Below are 13,337 nucleotides of genomic sequence, written 5' to 3' on the forward strand. Positions count from 1 at the left end.
TATAGTGTGTGCAAATATGCAGTATGCACTAAACAATCTGACAATGCACAATGATTGCTTAAGTTTGACATTTTCCCCTCAAATTACTAGTGAGAAATTTCAATGAATTTTCCAGGATTTCAAATAAATTACCCGAATTTCCATTGCCAATTCCAACTACCCTGATTTTCCAGAACACGGACACCCTGCAAACCCATATACTAGTTTTATTAGCTGGGATTGCAAAGACTTGATTGACAAAATGGTTTCCATTTCTTTCTGTTGGTGTCATAGTTTAAATTTATGTTAGTCACTGTCTTATTACAAAACTATTAATATGAATTTTTAAAAATAAATCAGTGTGGGATGTTGAAAGCCCAAATCTCTCTGTAGGCTAGTAGCTAGATCTGTTGGTACAAATATAAATGATTTTAATTACTTAACAATTATATATTTTTTCTAATAATTTTTACTTGTTCAATCTTAATTAATTAAAAAATACACTGGACACTAAATTCATTTTTTATGTAGTACATATTTAGGGATCTTAAAAACTAGTGAAGGAAAAATGTAAACTAATAGATTTTTTAAATTTTTCATCTAATGATGTGAGAGTTTTACTTTTTAGTTGGTTCTTGGTTCAGTTCCGGTTCTTAAATAGCACTTCCCACCATAATTACCACAAAAAAAGCCACCTAGCACCAAGTAGTATCGTTTTTTTCTCATGTCACTAGATGCAATTATTAAAAAAAAAAATGCCCTCAGAACAAAATATTTTCAGAGAAACTAAATTTAATACATATTTAATAAGTATTTAATAAAAGCAAGTAAATATTACAAACATGAAATAATGAAAGAATCCCTTTTCTGGCAAAGCCCAACCTCTCAAAATAATGGTGTGTGTGTGTTTTTGAGAGTGAGAGAGTGAGAGAGTGAGAGAGTGAGAGAGTGAGTGAGTGCGTGAGTGAGAGAGAGAGAGAGAGAGTATGTGTGTGTGTCTATTATTAATGAGGTTTTACTGTATAATTAAAATGGTTAGAAATAAAAATTAGAGGGACTTTTTTTGTTTAGAACTAAGTTTGGAACAACTTCTAAGAATTTTCTTTCTACAATGCACTGTTTTAGTGACACTTTTTGAAGAGAAAGTTGTGAAAATCTAACATTCATATGATGAATTACTATTTGTATAAAATAAAATGTGGAGAGGGTAGCAAGGGGGGGGGGGGGGGATTATAGAAATTCACATTTCAAGTACAAGCATCACAAATTGAGTTCTTTTACGAGTTTGTCGCAATCACCAATTTTTCAGGTCTCCAACAATATATAATCCAACTACAGCTAAAAAAAAAACATAAATATATGGTTTTACATTACACAGTCATGCACAGGAACATAGGGTGACTGGACTGCATTTGTGTAACAATTCACTACACAACCAGGGCTGTCGAGATATAATAACTCCCCTCTCCATTACAAACTAATTTACACCACAATTCAAAGAAGGAAGGCCCACCTTGCATGCCGGGCTGGGAGTTGAGGTCGATGTTGAGACCAAGACTCTGCATGCCTGGTATGAGTGCGGTGGTGGAAACTGCGACCCCGGGCACCTGCCCCATGCTGAGGCCCCCCAGCGAGGAACTGTCGGCCAGAGGCGACGTCAGCAGCAGCTGGCTGGGTCCTTTCACCTGCAGCTCCCGCTCTACCCTCTGGACACACATCATGCAATATCCTTTATCACACACACAGAAAAGCCAAATGCCAGCACATGAATCACCCACCTATCACAAAAAAGAAGAGTCAATGTCAGTTTTTTTTTAATTTTACATTAAATTTAAATACAGTAAATTCTTGATTTATCTGTTTTTAATTGGGACCTACCGATGCCCAGATTATTGGAACCCCAGAAAAAAAAAAAAACCAGATAATCCATGTCATGGTAAGGGGGCCCCTCAAATTGGGTTACACCATACACTTGACTCCAGTAGAATTGTATGAGCACAAGTTAAGCCTTTGAGTACTTTGTCTCAGCTAATTGAAACATAAAACAATAATGGCACTGTGTTATGACCTCATCCTCCGTTACTACGGGGGCAAAAGTTGCCCACTCCATTATTTTATTCCTGAAATGATGGACGTTATATGCGGGAAGCATCTATAAATGCAAACGTTTTGAATGGGGAAAATTAACATAGGGCTATATGGAAGTGATCCAAGGGAATAATAATATAAATGTTATAACTGGGAAAACGTATAATGCGGGAACGTCTTAAGTGAGTTTTACTATATAAATACTGTATACAGAGACTGTATGCTATTACGCAGTTAGCTCTATGATAGTTGAGTAAAAAATAATCATGAGATATCATGTACAGTGTTATTTTGTACCACTATTTTCTGTTAGTTCAGTATAGAAAAAAAAAATGCTGACTACTCGACTTGAAAATACTTGAATTTTTGCACTACTCAACTGAACTCAACATTAATTATGGTTTTATACTAATCTTTACTAATATGCATAAGTGTATTGTCTAGGTTTGAACCATAATTTATGCACGTTTTTGAAGAAAGGGGCTTGGATAAGAGCATCGTTGTCTTACATATCAAGCAAGCATCATTTCGAAATCTATATTAGTTAATTAGTTATAAGCAAAATGAAAATAGCACTGAATCTTATGAGGTTAACGCAGGTTGCGTAGTGCCCCTGAAACACTGGAGTGGCCTCTACCTCCAACTCTTCAAGAATGTGCTGCTTGTGCAGGATCTGCTCCTCCCGACACTGCTTGTCCGCCCTGTCGCCGTCACCCAGCACCAGCCCACTGCCCTTGTCCAGGATGTTGCTGTCGTCCTTGGGCAGCAGGACGGACGGGGAAGTGGGGACAGCAGTACCGTCCACAACTGGCTGGTTGCGCACCTTAAGTTTACACAAAAGAAATTCAAAAACCATTAATATCATACCAGACCATTTCCACTTTTTTTTACAAACGAGTACAACCAATTTACTAAAGCATCTACCACTAAGAGTAATCCTCATTTTAATTGAAAATATATTAGGACGATAAAATAGTTTATTCTTGGAAAATATATATATTTTTTAATATAATTCTATGGATCATTCATTCCTTCACACATAATGGATACCTATCATAAATTAAGTAGATCTTTTGAAGGGAAATTTATTCATATTTAGTCAGTATAGTAAAATCAGAATCACACGGCAATGAAAGCGAGTAGGTAACTGAAAAATTGTGTGTAATGTATCTAACAAATATTGATCAATGGCGCAGGGTAGAAAAAAAAAGTTTTGAATTGAAACATCTTTACAGCCCGTTACAGATAGCAACAGAAGTGCATCATTTCATTTACTTCCCAATACTTTTTTTAATGAATACATGGTTTTGCATGGGTTCGCATACATTTGCATATGTTTGCAAAGGTTTAGCAGCTCCTAATTTGCAAAACTGAACTACAGGTGAACGGGGTACTGAAACTCAGGATAATATACGAGAAAGAGACGATTCCCAAACTTCGGGAAAGTAATTTTTCTGCTCAGGGCGATACTTCGAAAAAACCAATTCTTTTTTAATAGTAAAAACCTCCTGCAAATAAATTTTTAAATTATAAAAAAATTATTTTATGTTTTCATCACAATCTATATCACATAACAAACAGCAACTTTTGCATTTGTATTGACCAGACAAAACAAAAATATATCACAAAAACACACAAAAGCCCTATCTATGAAATGTAAATTCAATACTCGTTCATAAACGCCATTAAAAATTTAAACTACTACTAAATGAAGTACTCAATGTGATTAAACATATTTTTAATTAATTTATTATAACTATTGACGAACGTAAACATTTTAACTGTATTGTTAGGTTATGTTTGAAAATGCACTTCAAGAGAGCAGCAATGAACAATGTTGCCAAACACTCTACTTTCTAAATGAAACCAACTCAGTTTTTAAAAAAGAAACAGAAATCCGCCATATTGTGTTTCAAATACTTGGCCTTAATTTTCTATCAGATGTTCAGAAACATCGGAACTGTTTCAAGTTTTTGTAGATGGTTATCAGGTATGATCAAAAGTAAATTACGGTAAATGAGAATGTGATTCAAATGTGGACGTGATAATAGTTTACTGTAAATTTTATGAAATAAAATGTCTGTTTTCAAAACATTACGAGGATTTCAGATAATAGAGTACTGTAAAAAAATTTCATATTCCTATTATCTCTGAAGTTTCACTTTAAATCCATGTGGCTGCCATGAACCTACATTTTTTTTTTAAACACCTAAACTTAGGCTCAGAAGAACAAAACATTTTAAAATTTTATACAGCCAGATAATTTAATACTACAGATTCTTCGCCTTAGTAACGTTAGGTGACATTCCATTCATTACTTTCACAAATTTATAGATTCCATTACAATATAATGATACTATATACGTACAATGAAGGACTTATAATGATTGAAGATATTATTCATGAGATGTGTGATAAATTTTTAACTGAATTCGGGCTTCCAGCATCAAATAGGGATAATTCAAATATTAATATTGATCCGTTGGAAGAAGCATTGCGGAAACCGTATGATATAAATAAATTAAGTGATTATATTTCTGTTCGGACTTTGTGACTTATGTCCTTGTTGTGTGAAGTGTTACTTGTGCCCCTTTTGCGGGTCGTATAAACAGTTCGGCAAGATGGCGGGCCGCATACAGTCGGGTCGTTTGTTTTGTATTTGGCTATCGTTTCGTTGTCAAATTTGTATTCACTAAATCAGACTTTTAATATATTTATGGTCCTCCGGAAGAAATTCGTTGAAATAAAGAACATTTGGTCCACACGGGCCAGATATTTACCAGTAATTGTGCGTGTATTTGTGTCGTGTCTCGTGACGCTCATCTATTGTGATAGCGTTTTTTTTTGACCTCATGTTGTCGCAGTGTTGGTGAATACTTTATTTGTCAAACTTTCATTCCCTTTATTTCTGTTTTGTGCATCAAACGGCAAAATGAATGACAAGACAGAAGTGTTAAAGATTCGTCTCGAGCGTGGGGAAAACAGGTTATGTCGTGCCGATGCACTTGCCGATAAAGTGATGAGTGACGATACGCAACGTGAGTTGTTTATCGCAACGTGTCGTGATCTGTCACAATTGCGTACTTGTTTTGAAGACGATCACTTGTCTTTGGAGATGTTGCTCAAAGATGACCCGGATTTCAACAAAAAACAGCACAGTGATCGCCTAAATGCTTTCGACGACACGTATTATCGTGTTCAGGCAATATACATTGCCACATGCAACAAGAATAAATTGCATGACGGCACGAAAGCACCAACGTCGCACAACCCATCTCAAGTAACTCTTCCAGCTATAAAACTACCACATTTCTCAGGAAATCCAACAGAGTGGCTTAATTTTTCTAACCTCTTTACCACATTGGTGGTAAACAATGCTCACTTGAACGATATTGAAAGGTTATCATACCTTAAAACATCACTGTCACCAGAACCACTCTCTCTTATCCAATCCCTGCCATTGATTAATGAGAACTTCAAAGTAGCTTGGAATTTGATTGAACAGAGATACAAAAATCTCAGGCTTATTGTGTCACACCACATTGATGCAATTATGCAGGCATCTACAGTGTCTCTTGCTCATCCTGCTTCATTAAGTGTCTTGGTGTCAGTGTTAAATTAACATATGGCTGCATTGCGTACTATGAAACTAGCAGTAGATTCTTGGGACCCACTCTTGCTACATTTTTTGGAAAGGAAGCTAGATAACCATTTACGTCAACAATGGGAACTACATATTTCTGTGTGACACAGAAATGCCTACATTTGCTCAGTTTTTAGCCTTCCTTGAAAGTCATCGCCGGGCTTCGGAGGCAATGTCTGGAGCCTCCAGTAAGTCAGGGTATCGAGTAAGGCAGGCAAACTATAGCACTGTATCTCAGTCTCGCTCACAACACACTTCACTGTTTGTTGGAAACACATTTGATTCTGCTGTAAAGTGCAGTGTATGTGACAGTGACCACCCACTTTACAAATGTCCACAGTTTGTACAATGCAAGCCAGAAGACCGCTACCAGATTGTCAAGAGACTTAACCTTTGTTTAAACTGCCTGGGAGCATCTCATCAAATGAAACAGTGTTGGTCAAAAACCAGCTGTCACTCATGCAAGAGTAGACATCACTCGCTTTCGCACTTCACTGAAGCCAACACGCATACACTTTTGAAAGAAGAAGCAACTTCATTTCAGCATTCTCCACCTGAATCTGCAGCAATAAAACCTACACCAGCTGTTGCATTGGCTACAGCTCAGAGACCTGGTCAATCAGAACCCAGAAACGTGTTATTATCCACTGCCTTGGTGGATGTACAAGACAGTGTCGGTGGTTACCAGAATTTTCGAGCAGTCTTAGACTCAGCCAGTCAGTCGAGCTTCATAACTGAACATTGTGCCCAGCTTTTGGGGTTGACTCGTCAGAAGGCGTTCTTACCAATTTATGGACTATCACAAGCTCCCTTACACACAGCAAAGGGATTAGTTAAATGCTGCATTAAACCAGTTGGCAAAACAAACCCACAACTGCCACTTGCTGCATATGTTGTACCGAAAATAACTGCAGATTTGCCCACATTTCCTGTACATTCTGACATGTGGGATCATGTACTTTATTTGAATTTGGCTGACCCGACATTTGCTACTTCAAGTTCTATTGATATTTTGATTGGAGCAGATTTGTTTCCATATATACAAGCTAGTAAAAAATGTGGATTCACCGGTCGCACTGGATACAGTTTTTGGTTGGATTCTTATGGGTAAAGTGCCCAGTCCCATTGTACCAACCAACCATAGTGTCACTCTCTTCGTATCGACTATGTGCCCTCCGCCATCTCTGGAAACTGTGGTTGAAAGGTTTTGGGAAATAGAGGACTTCCCCACTTGTGCACATCTATCGCCAGAAGATGAAGCCTGTGAGGCTTTCTTTAAAACTAGGGATGGGGCGAATCCTGATTTCCTCGAATCCGAATCCTAACTCGAATCCTCGACTGGAATTGCCGAATCTCGAACCCAAACCCGAATCTTTTAATAGATGATGTCCACATATCTAATGTAAGTGAGATGTATTCTGCTTGCACTAAAAGTCCCTTGACTTTATCACATGTAGATTGGTACATTTCTGGTATAAGTGTATATAAAGACAACAATTTTTTCTTGAGAAATTTCAGTTTAAGTACAGATTAGCGGTTAGGATTTTTTCTATAAATAAGCTAGAGGTCTGCGAGCCTAAGAATTTTACTTCGAGCCGAGCTTGAGCTTTTGTGGTACAGTTACACTTTTGGGAAATTATTTTTATCTTAAACTTAATATCATGTTTGAATAAAGTATTAAAATGAAGTGGGCTTATTAATTTTGGGTAACTATTTACAGAGTGTGTTTACATTTTGCACTGCTAGAAAAAAAAAAAACATTTTTTTTCCATTGAATCTTACCTGTTTCCATTGGTTCATTAGTAACTGATATCATCCAACTAACATAACCAAGTATATGTTTGTGTAAATGTAACATATCTTTGGAAAAATTTCACCCTTGTCAATTTTTCTAGAGTCCTTACTGAGCTTCAACAAACTTAGCACCAAAAATCATGTTGTTTGAAAAGTACATTCACATTGTTTCAACATTTCCACTTTTCAGCACAATAATTCTGAGAGAGATGTCACAGAGTATTAAATTCTATTCTTTAATCTATCATTCAGAACAATAATTTGTTCTGCACGTTCAGGAGTTAAATTAGCTCTACGATTGGAGATAGTGTTTCCAGCAAAAGAGAAGTGTCTCTCGCTGGCAACCTGCTTGGCTGGAATGCTTTAGTAAAATTGCTTAACCTAAAAATTAGTGTCATAAATATCTGTAACTGGTCATTAAAGTTTAATCAATTGAAAGTAATAAAAATAAAAACATTTTACTTCATTCCATTTACACTTGCAAAAAAAATATACACACAACAAACCTACATGGAAATTAAAGTCTTTTTCAATATCCTGAAGTCTGAAATATGTTTACTCATGTCATTAAATGTAGAGCTGTATTGAAGAAGCCGATTTTGCCAATATTTAGTTGAATCGGCATTTCTGCCGACTTCCGATACAGTACGCTCGTTAATTTTCGGCCGATATTACTGAAAAACGAAAGAGACTGCCATAACCTAAAAATCCACAAGTACCATTTTCACTTTTCGTAGTAGTACTGCATTCTTTCAGATCGCATTATTTCTTAGCAACATGTGCCAACCGTACATATCAAAGTTTAACATCCTTTTTTTTTTTTAACAATGTTCTTTAATTTAATATGTCATAAATAAATAATACATTACTATCACGGTAAATATACATCTCAGTTGTTACGGTAACTATAGTGCAAATATGGTAGCTATCATGCTTCTGTAGTAATTATGGTATTCTACAAAGAATCTTGTTCTTTTTATGGTAATTATCTTAAAATAACTATTGGGTTTGTACTGTAGTTATGGTACATCATCCATATTTCTTCGTATGTTGTTGTTCATTTGTCTTTTCTTTATATTTACGTGTGCCATTATTTGAGACAAGAAGTTTCAGAAAAAATTTTAACGGACATTATGTCACACATTTAATGGCGTAAATGATGAGACCTCGGGCGATTTAAACCCTTAATACGAAAAACCTACCATGCGGGACCTCGTAAGCGAGTTTTACTGTATTTTTTTCCCGTAAATAGTAAAAACCGAATCCTTTGACGAATCCTATATCAGACCCGCCGAACCTTCGAATCCCTAGGATTCGGCGGATTCGGCGGATATTGGATTCGGTCGCCCCATCCCTATTTAAAACCACTCACCATCGAGAACCTTCTGGACGTTACGTGGTTTCCCTTCCATTCCATTCACCTAAACCAATACTTGGAGACTCAAGAGCACACGCTGTTCGCTGTCTAGAGGCCTTGGAGCGCCGTCTGGTCAAGCAACCTGGACTGCGTACCGAGTACCAGGCCTTCATGGAGGACTACTTGCAGAGTGGTCACATGGAGGTCATTGCCAACCCATTGCATGATGTTGAGTCAGCCTATTATCTTCCTCATCATGGAGTTATCAAGGCAGAAAGCACCACCACCAAGCTGCGCGTTGTCTTCAATGCTTCTGCTAAGACCCAGCGAGACGTGAGTCTAAATGACATGCTGATGACCGGACCCAAATTACAGACAGATGTTCGAGAAATTCTGCTTCGGGTTCGTGTACACAAAGTTGTATTCACTGCAGACATCAAACAAATGTATCAGCAAATAATGGTGGACAAGGAGCATCAAGACTACCAGCGAATTGTGTGGCGTTGTTCTCCAACGGATCCTATAGTGGACTATCGTTTGCAGACTGTTACTTACGGAGTTTCATCTGCCCCTTATCTAGCAATTCGCACCTTGCATCAGCTGGCCCAAGATGAGCAATGTAACTTCCCTCAAGCAGCTCATGTTTTGAAGTCTGATTTCTATGTGGATGATGTTGTCACAGGGGCCAATAGTGTTGAAGAAGCCATTGCTCTTCAAAAGGAACTTATTGCTTTGTTGGCAGCTGGTGGCTTCCATCTCAGGAAGTTTGCCAGCACTCATAGTGAAGTGCTTGAATGGCTGTCCTCAGACCAGCTACAATCCCCAGCATCTATGTCTTTTGACAAAGAACAGCCAGCTGTGATGAAAGTTCTTGGTGTACAGTGGAACCCTAGCTCAGACTGTTTTTCTTATCAGATGACTCCATTAAACAGCTCAAGCACCAAGAGGGCAATTCTTTCAAATATCGCCAGGATCTTTGATCCCCTTGGATGGCTGACGCCCATCCTCTTGTATGCCAAGTCTCTTGTACAGCTGTTGTGGCTCACTGGAGCAGGATGGGATGAACAGCTTCCTCCAGAGGTCTTATGTAGGTGGTGTGATTTTAAGTCTGAACTGTCTTTGTTGTCACAACTTCGACTGCCTCGGTGTGTATCAGGCTCAGTAAAAGCTGTTCATGAACTGCATGGGTTTTGCGACAGTTCAGAGGTTGGCTATGCGTGTGTCATCTATCTCAGATCAATGTTTTCAGATGGTGGAATCAAGGTCTCACTATTGATGGCAAAATCAAGAGTAGCACCGGTGAAAAGGATCTCTTTGCCTCGCCTTGAGTTGTGTGCAGCTGTGATGTTAGCCAAGCTAATCAGTTTTGTGACCAATGTATACAAGGGGGTGCTGGACATCATGCAAGTATATGCATGGTCAGACTCAACAGTTGTTCTTCATTGGATTGCATCATCACCCCACCGATGGAAAACATTTGTGGCAAATCGTGTCAGCATCATACAGGACTTAACTGAAAAGGAATTCTGGAGACATGTTCGCACTGAAAACAACCCAGCAGATTGTGCATCCCGTGGCTTGTTGCCCTCAGAACTTATTGATCATCCTCTGTGGTGGTCTGGAGCCCCATGGCTTAGACAGCCTCACAGCCAGTGGCCAAACGATACCCTGGGTAGTGTGGTAATTGATGATGCCATTGCATGTGAAGAAAAACTTACAGCAATAAGTTGTGTGACAGAGGTATCCCTAGAATTTGTTGCCAGATTCTCTTCCTTCAGCAAGCTGCAGCGTGTTGTTGCTTACTGCCTTCGGTTTGCAAACAACTGTCGTCAACCTAAGGAAAGGCGTTCTCTGGGACCGTTGACAACTACGGAACTGCAAAGGGGCTTGGAAGTTTGCATCAGACATGCCCAACAATGCTTTGCAGCTGATAAGGTTAACTTGGACAAGGGGCAGTGCAGTTCTCATCAAATTCGGCGCTTGTGCCCCTTCGTGGATAATGTGGGTATCATCCGTGTAGGAGGGAGGTTAAGTCAGGCATCCCTTCCCTATTCTGTTCAACACCCTATATTGTTGCCCAAAGATCACCCATTCACGTTAATGGTAATCAATCATTTTCATTGTTTACATTTGCACCCTGGTCCTCGAACTTTGCAAGCCATCCTGAGCCAACGATACTGGATTCTTTGTGCACGCTCTGTCATCAAAAGGGTTTTACGTGGGTGTATTAAGTGTTTCCGCACTAAACCCTCTCCGTTCACTCCAACCATGGGAGAACTTCCATCTCCTAGAGTCCAACAAGTGACTGCTTTTCACCATACTGGTGTGGACTATGGTGGGCCCTTTCAGGTTACCACGACTCGCACTCGTGGTTGCAAGTCCACAAAAGCATACTTATGCTTGTTTGTTTGTCTTGCCACCAAAGCCCTACATTTGGAATTGGTTTCTGATCTCTCAACCAGTTTGTTCTTGGCAGCATTTTCTCGCTTCATCTCTCAAAGGGGAAGGCCAGCCCACGTTTACAGTGATTGTGGAACTAATTTTGTTGGAGCTCATCGAGAACTCAAAGCACTCTACCAGTAGGTAAGACAGACAACCCATAACACTGAAGTGAGCAATAAGCTGAGTCAGGAAGGAATTGCATGGCATTTCAACCCCCCAGCAGCACCGCACTTTGGCGGGTTATGGGAGGCTGGCAAGAAGTCTGTTAAAAGCCACTTAACTAAAGTCATTGGCTTACAGATCCTTTCTTATGAAGAGCTCTCGACCATCCTGATTCGCATCGAAGGGGTCTTAAACTCTCGTCCTCTTTGTGAGATCAGCTCAGACCCGTCAGAACTTGATGTCCTAACACCTGCTCATTTTTTGATTCTGCAGCCCATAACATCATTACCCGAACCTGACATCACCCACCTCAACATTAACCGATTAAATCGCTGGCAGCTGGTCCAACGTATAATTCAAGATTTCTGGAAACGCTGGAGAAAGGAATATTTGTACTCACTCCAGCAGAGAAGCAAATGGACACAGCCAGGTGGTCAGCCCAAGATTGGAGATTTGGTCGTGATCAAAGATGAGCACACCCCTCCACTCAAATGGGGTCTCGCTCGAATTGAAGCTCTTCACCCAGGACCAGACCGAATTCCCCGGGTGGCTACTATCCGGACTGCTACAAGTGTCTTGCAACGTCCGCTGATTAAGCTGTGCCCTTTGCCAGTGGACAATGGTTATGATCTAGGACAGAATTCAACAAGATCATGTAATCTGTAACAAATTGCTTTCTTTTCCTTGCTGTATATACCTTTGTGTTTGTTACCTGGAGCTAACAACGGGGGCGGAATGTTCGGACTTTGTGACTTATGTCCTTGTTGTGTGAAGTGTTACTTGTGCCCCTTTTGCGGGTCGTATAAACAGTTCGGCAAGATGGCGGGCCGCATACAGTCGGATCGTTTGTTTTGTATTTGGCTATCGTTTCGTTGTCATATTTGTAATCACTAAATCAGACTTTTAATATATTTATGGTCCTCCGGAAGAAATTCGTTGAAATAAAGAACAATTTCTGAAAACGAACCTGAGTTAGTGGATGACCAGCTGATAGCTTATAATTGTATTTTGAACAGTGTTCGCTTAAATGACGGGAAGATATTATTTTCGGATGCCCCTGGAGGAACCGGCAAAACGTTCATTACCAATTTAATATTAATGTCTTCGAATTCACTGAAACACAGGTTATTTTAAAATGACTGCACTCAAGCTCTCCTATGGACAACAGTACCTGCTGCACCTCGGCAGACGTGAGGTTGCTCTCGCCGATGATGTTGGAGGAGGAGCGTATCTTGCGCAGCAGGGGCAGGTTGGCGGGCGTGGTGGTGGCGGCGGTGGTGGCGGCGGCGGAGGCGACCCCCGGGCTGCCGACCTGCAGGTCCTCCTGGCGGACGGCGTCCGGCACCTCGTGGAGTCCCGCCGGGGTCGTCATCATGATGGAGTGAGGGTAGTCCAGCAGGAGCTGGACCACGCTCGTGTGGCCGCCTTTGGCCGCCTCTATCAGCATTGTGGAGTTGTCCTGCACACCAACAACAAGGAGTCTTACACTGACAATATCAACAAACTGAACACCTGACAGAAATAATTACCACAGAACACACTAACTGTTCTGTTGGGGGGGGAATTAGAAAACTAACTTTTAGATGTAAATCTCTTGTCAGTAAAAAAAAAAGTATGAAAATACACATTCATTATCAACTGCACTTTTGATGAAACAAAAATTCGTAATTTTTTGAATATTTTAATTTGAAAAAATAAAATTTTTTAAAAAATTCAACGAAAAAATTCTGGCAAAATCATAGATTGTGGCAACTGGCAGAGAGGGGTGAACAGAGAACAGCTGTTCTGTGCAGATAGAGTTGTCGACAAGTAAAAGACATAATGCTAAAAAATTTTTTAACGTATAATGAAAAATAACACTTAGTTTTAGTG

General features: G+C 39.5%; 1 protein-coding gene across 5 annotated transcripts in view; it reads right to left on the reverse strand.

Annotated features, from left to right (window-relative positions):
• LOC134534052 (ankyrin repeat and KH domain-containing protein 1) overlaps positions 1-13,337 on the reverse strand; it is a 125,165-nt gene that overhangs the window by 73,869 nt on the left and 37,959 nt on the right. For all 5 annotated transcript variants that reach the window (XM_063372023.1, XM_063372022.1, XM_063372020.1 and 2 more), the window contains exons 13-15: positions 12,637-12,924; positions 2,705-2,890; positions 1,493-1,685 (exon numbers count right to left, since the gene is read on the reverse strand). In XM_063372023.1, coding sequence (XP_063228093.1) covers positions 1,493-1,685; positions 2,705-2,890; positions 12,637-12,924 — 667 coding nt within the window. The remainder of the gene's footprint in view (positions 1-1,492; positions 1,686-2,704; positions 2,891-12,636; positions 12,925-13,337) is intronic.

Source organism: Bacillus rossius, chromosome 7 (genome assembly GCF_032445375.1).
Source record: "Bacillus rossius redtenbacheri isolate Brsri chromosome 7, Brsri_v3, whole genome shotgun sequence".
NCBI lineage: Eukaryota > Metazoa > Arthropoda > Insecta > Phasmatodea > Bacillidae > Bacillus > Bacillus rossius.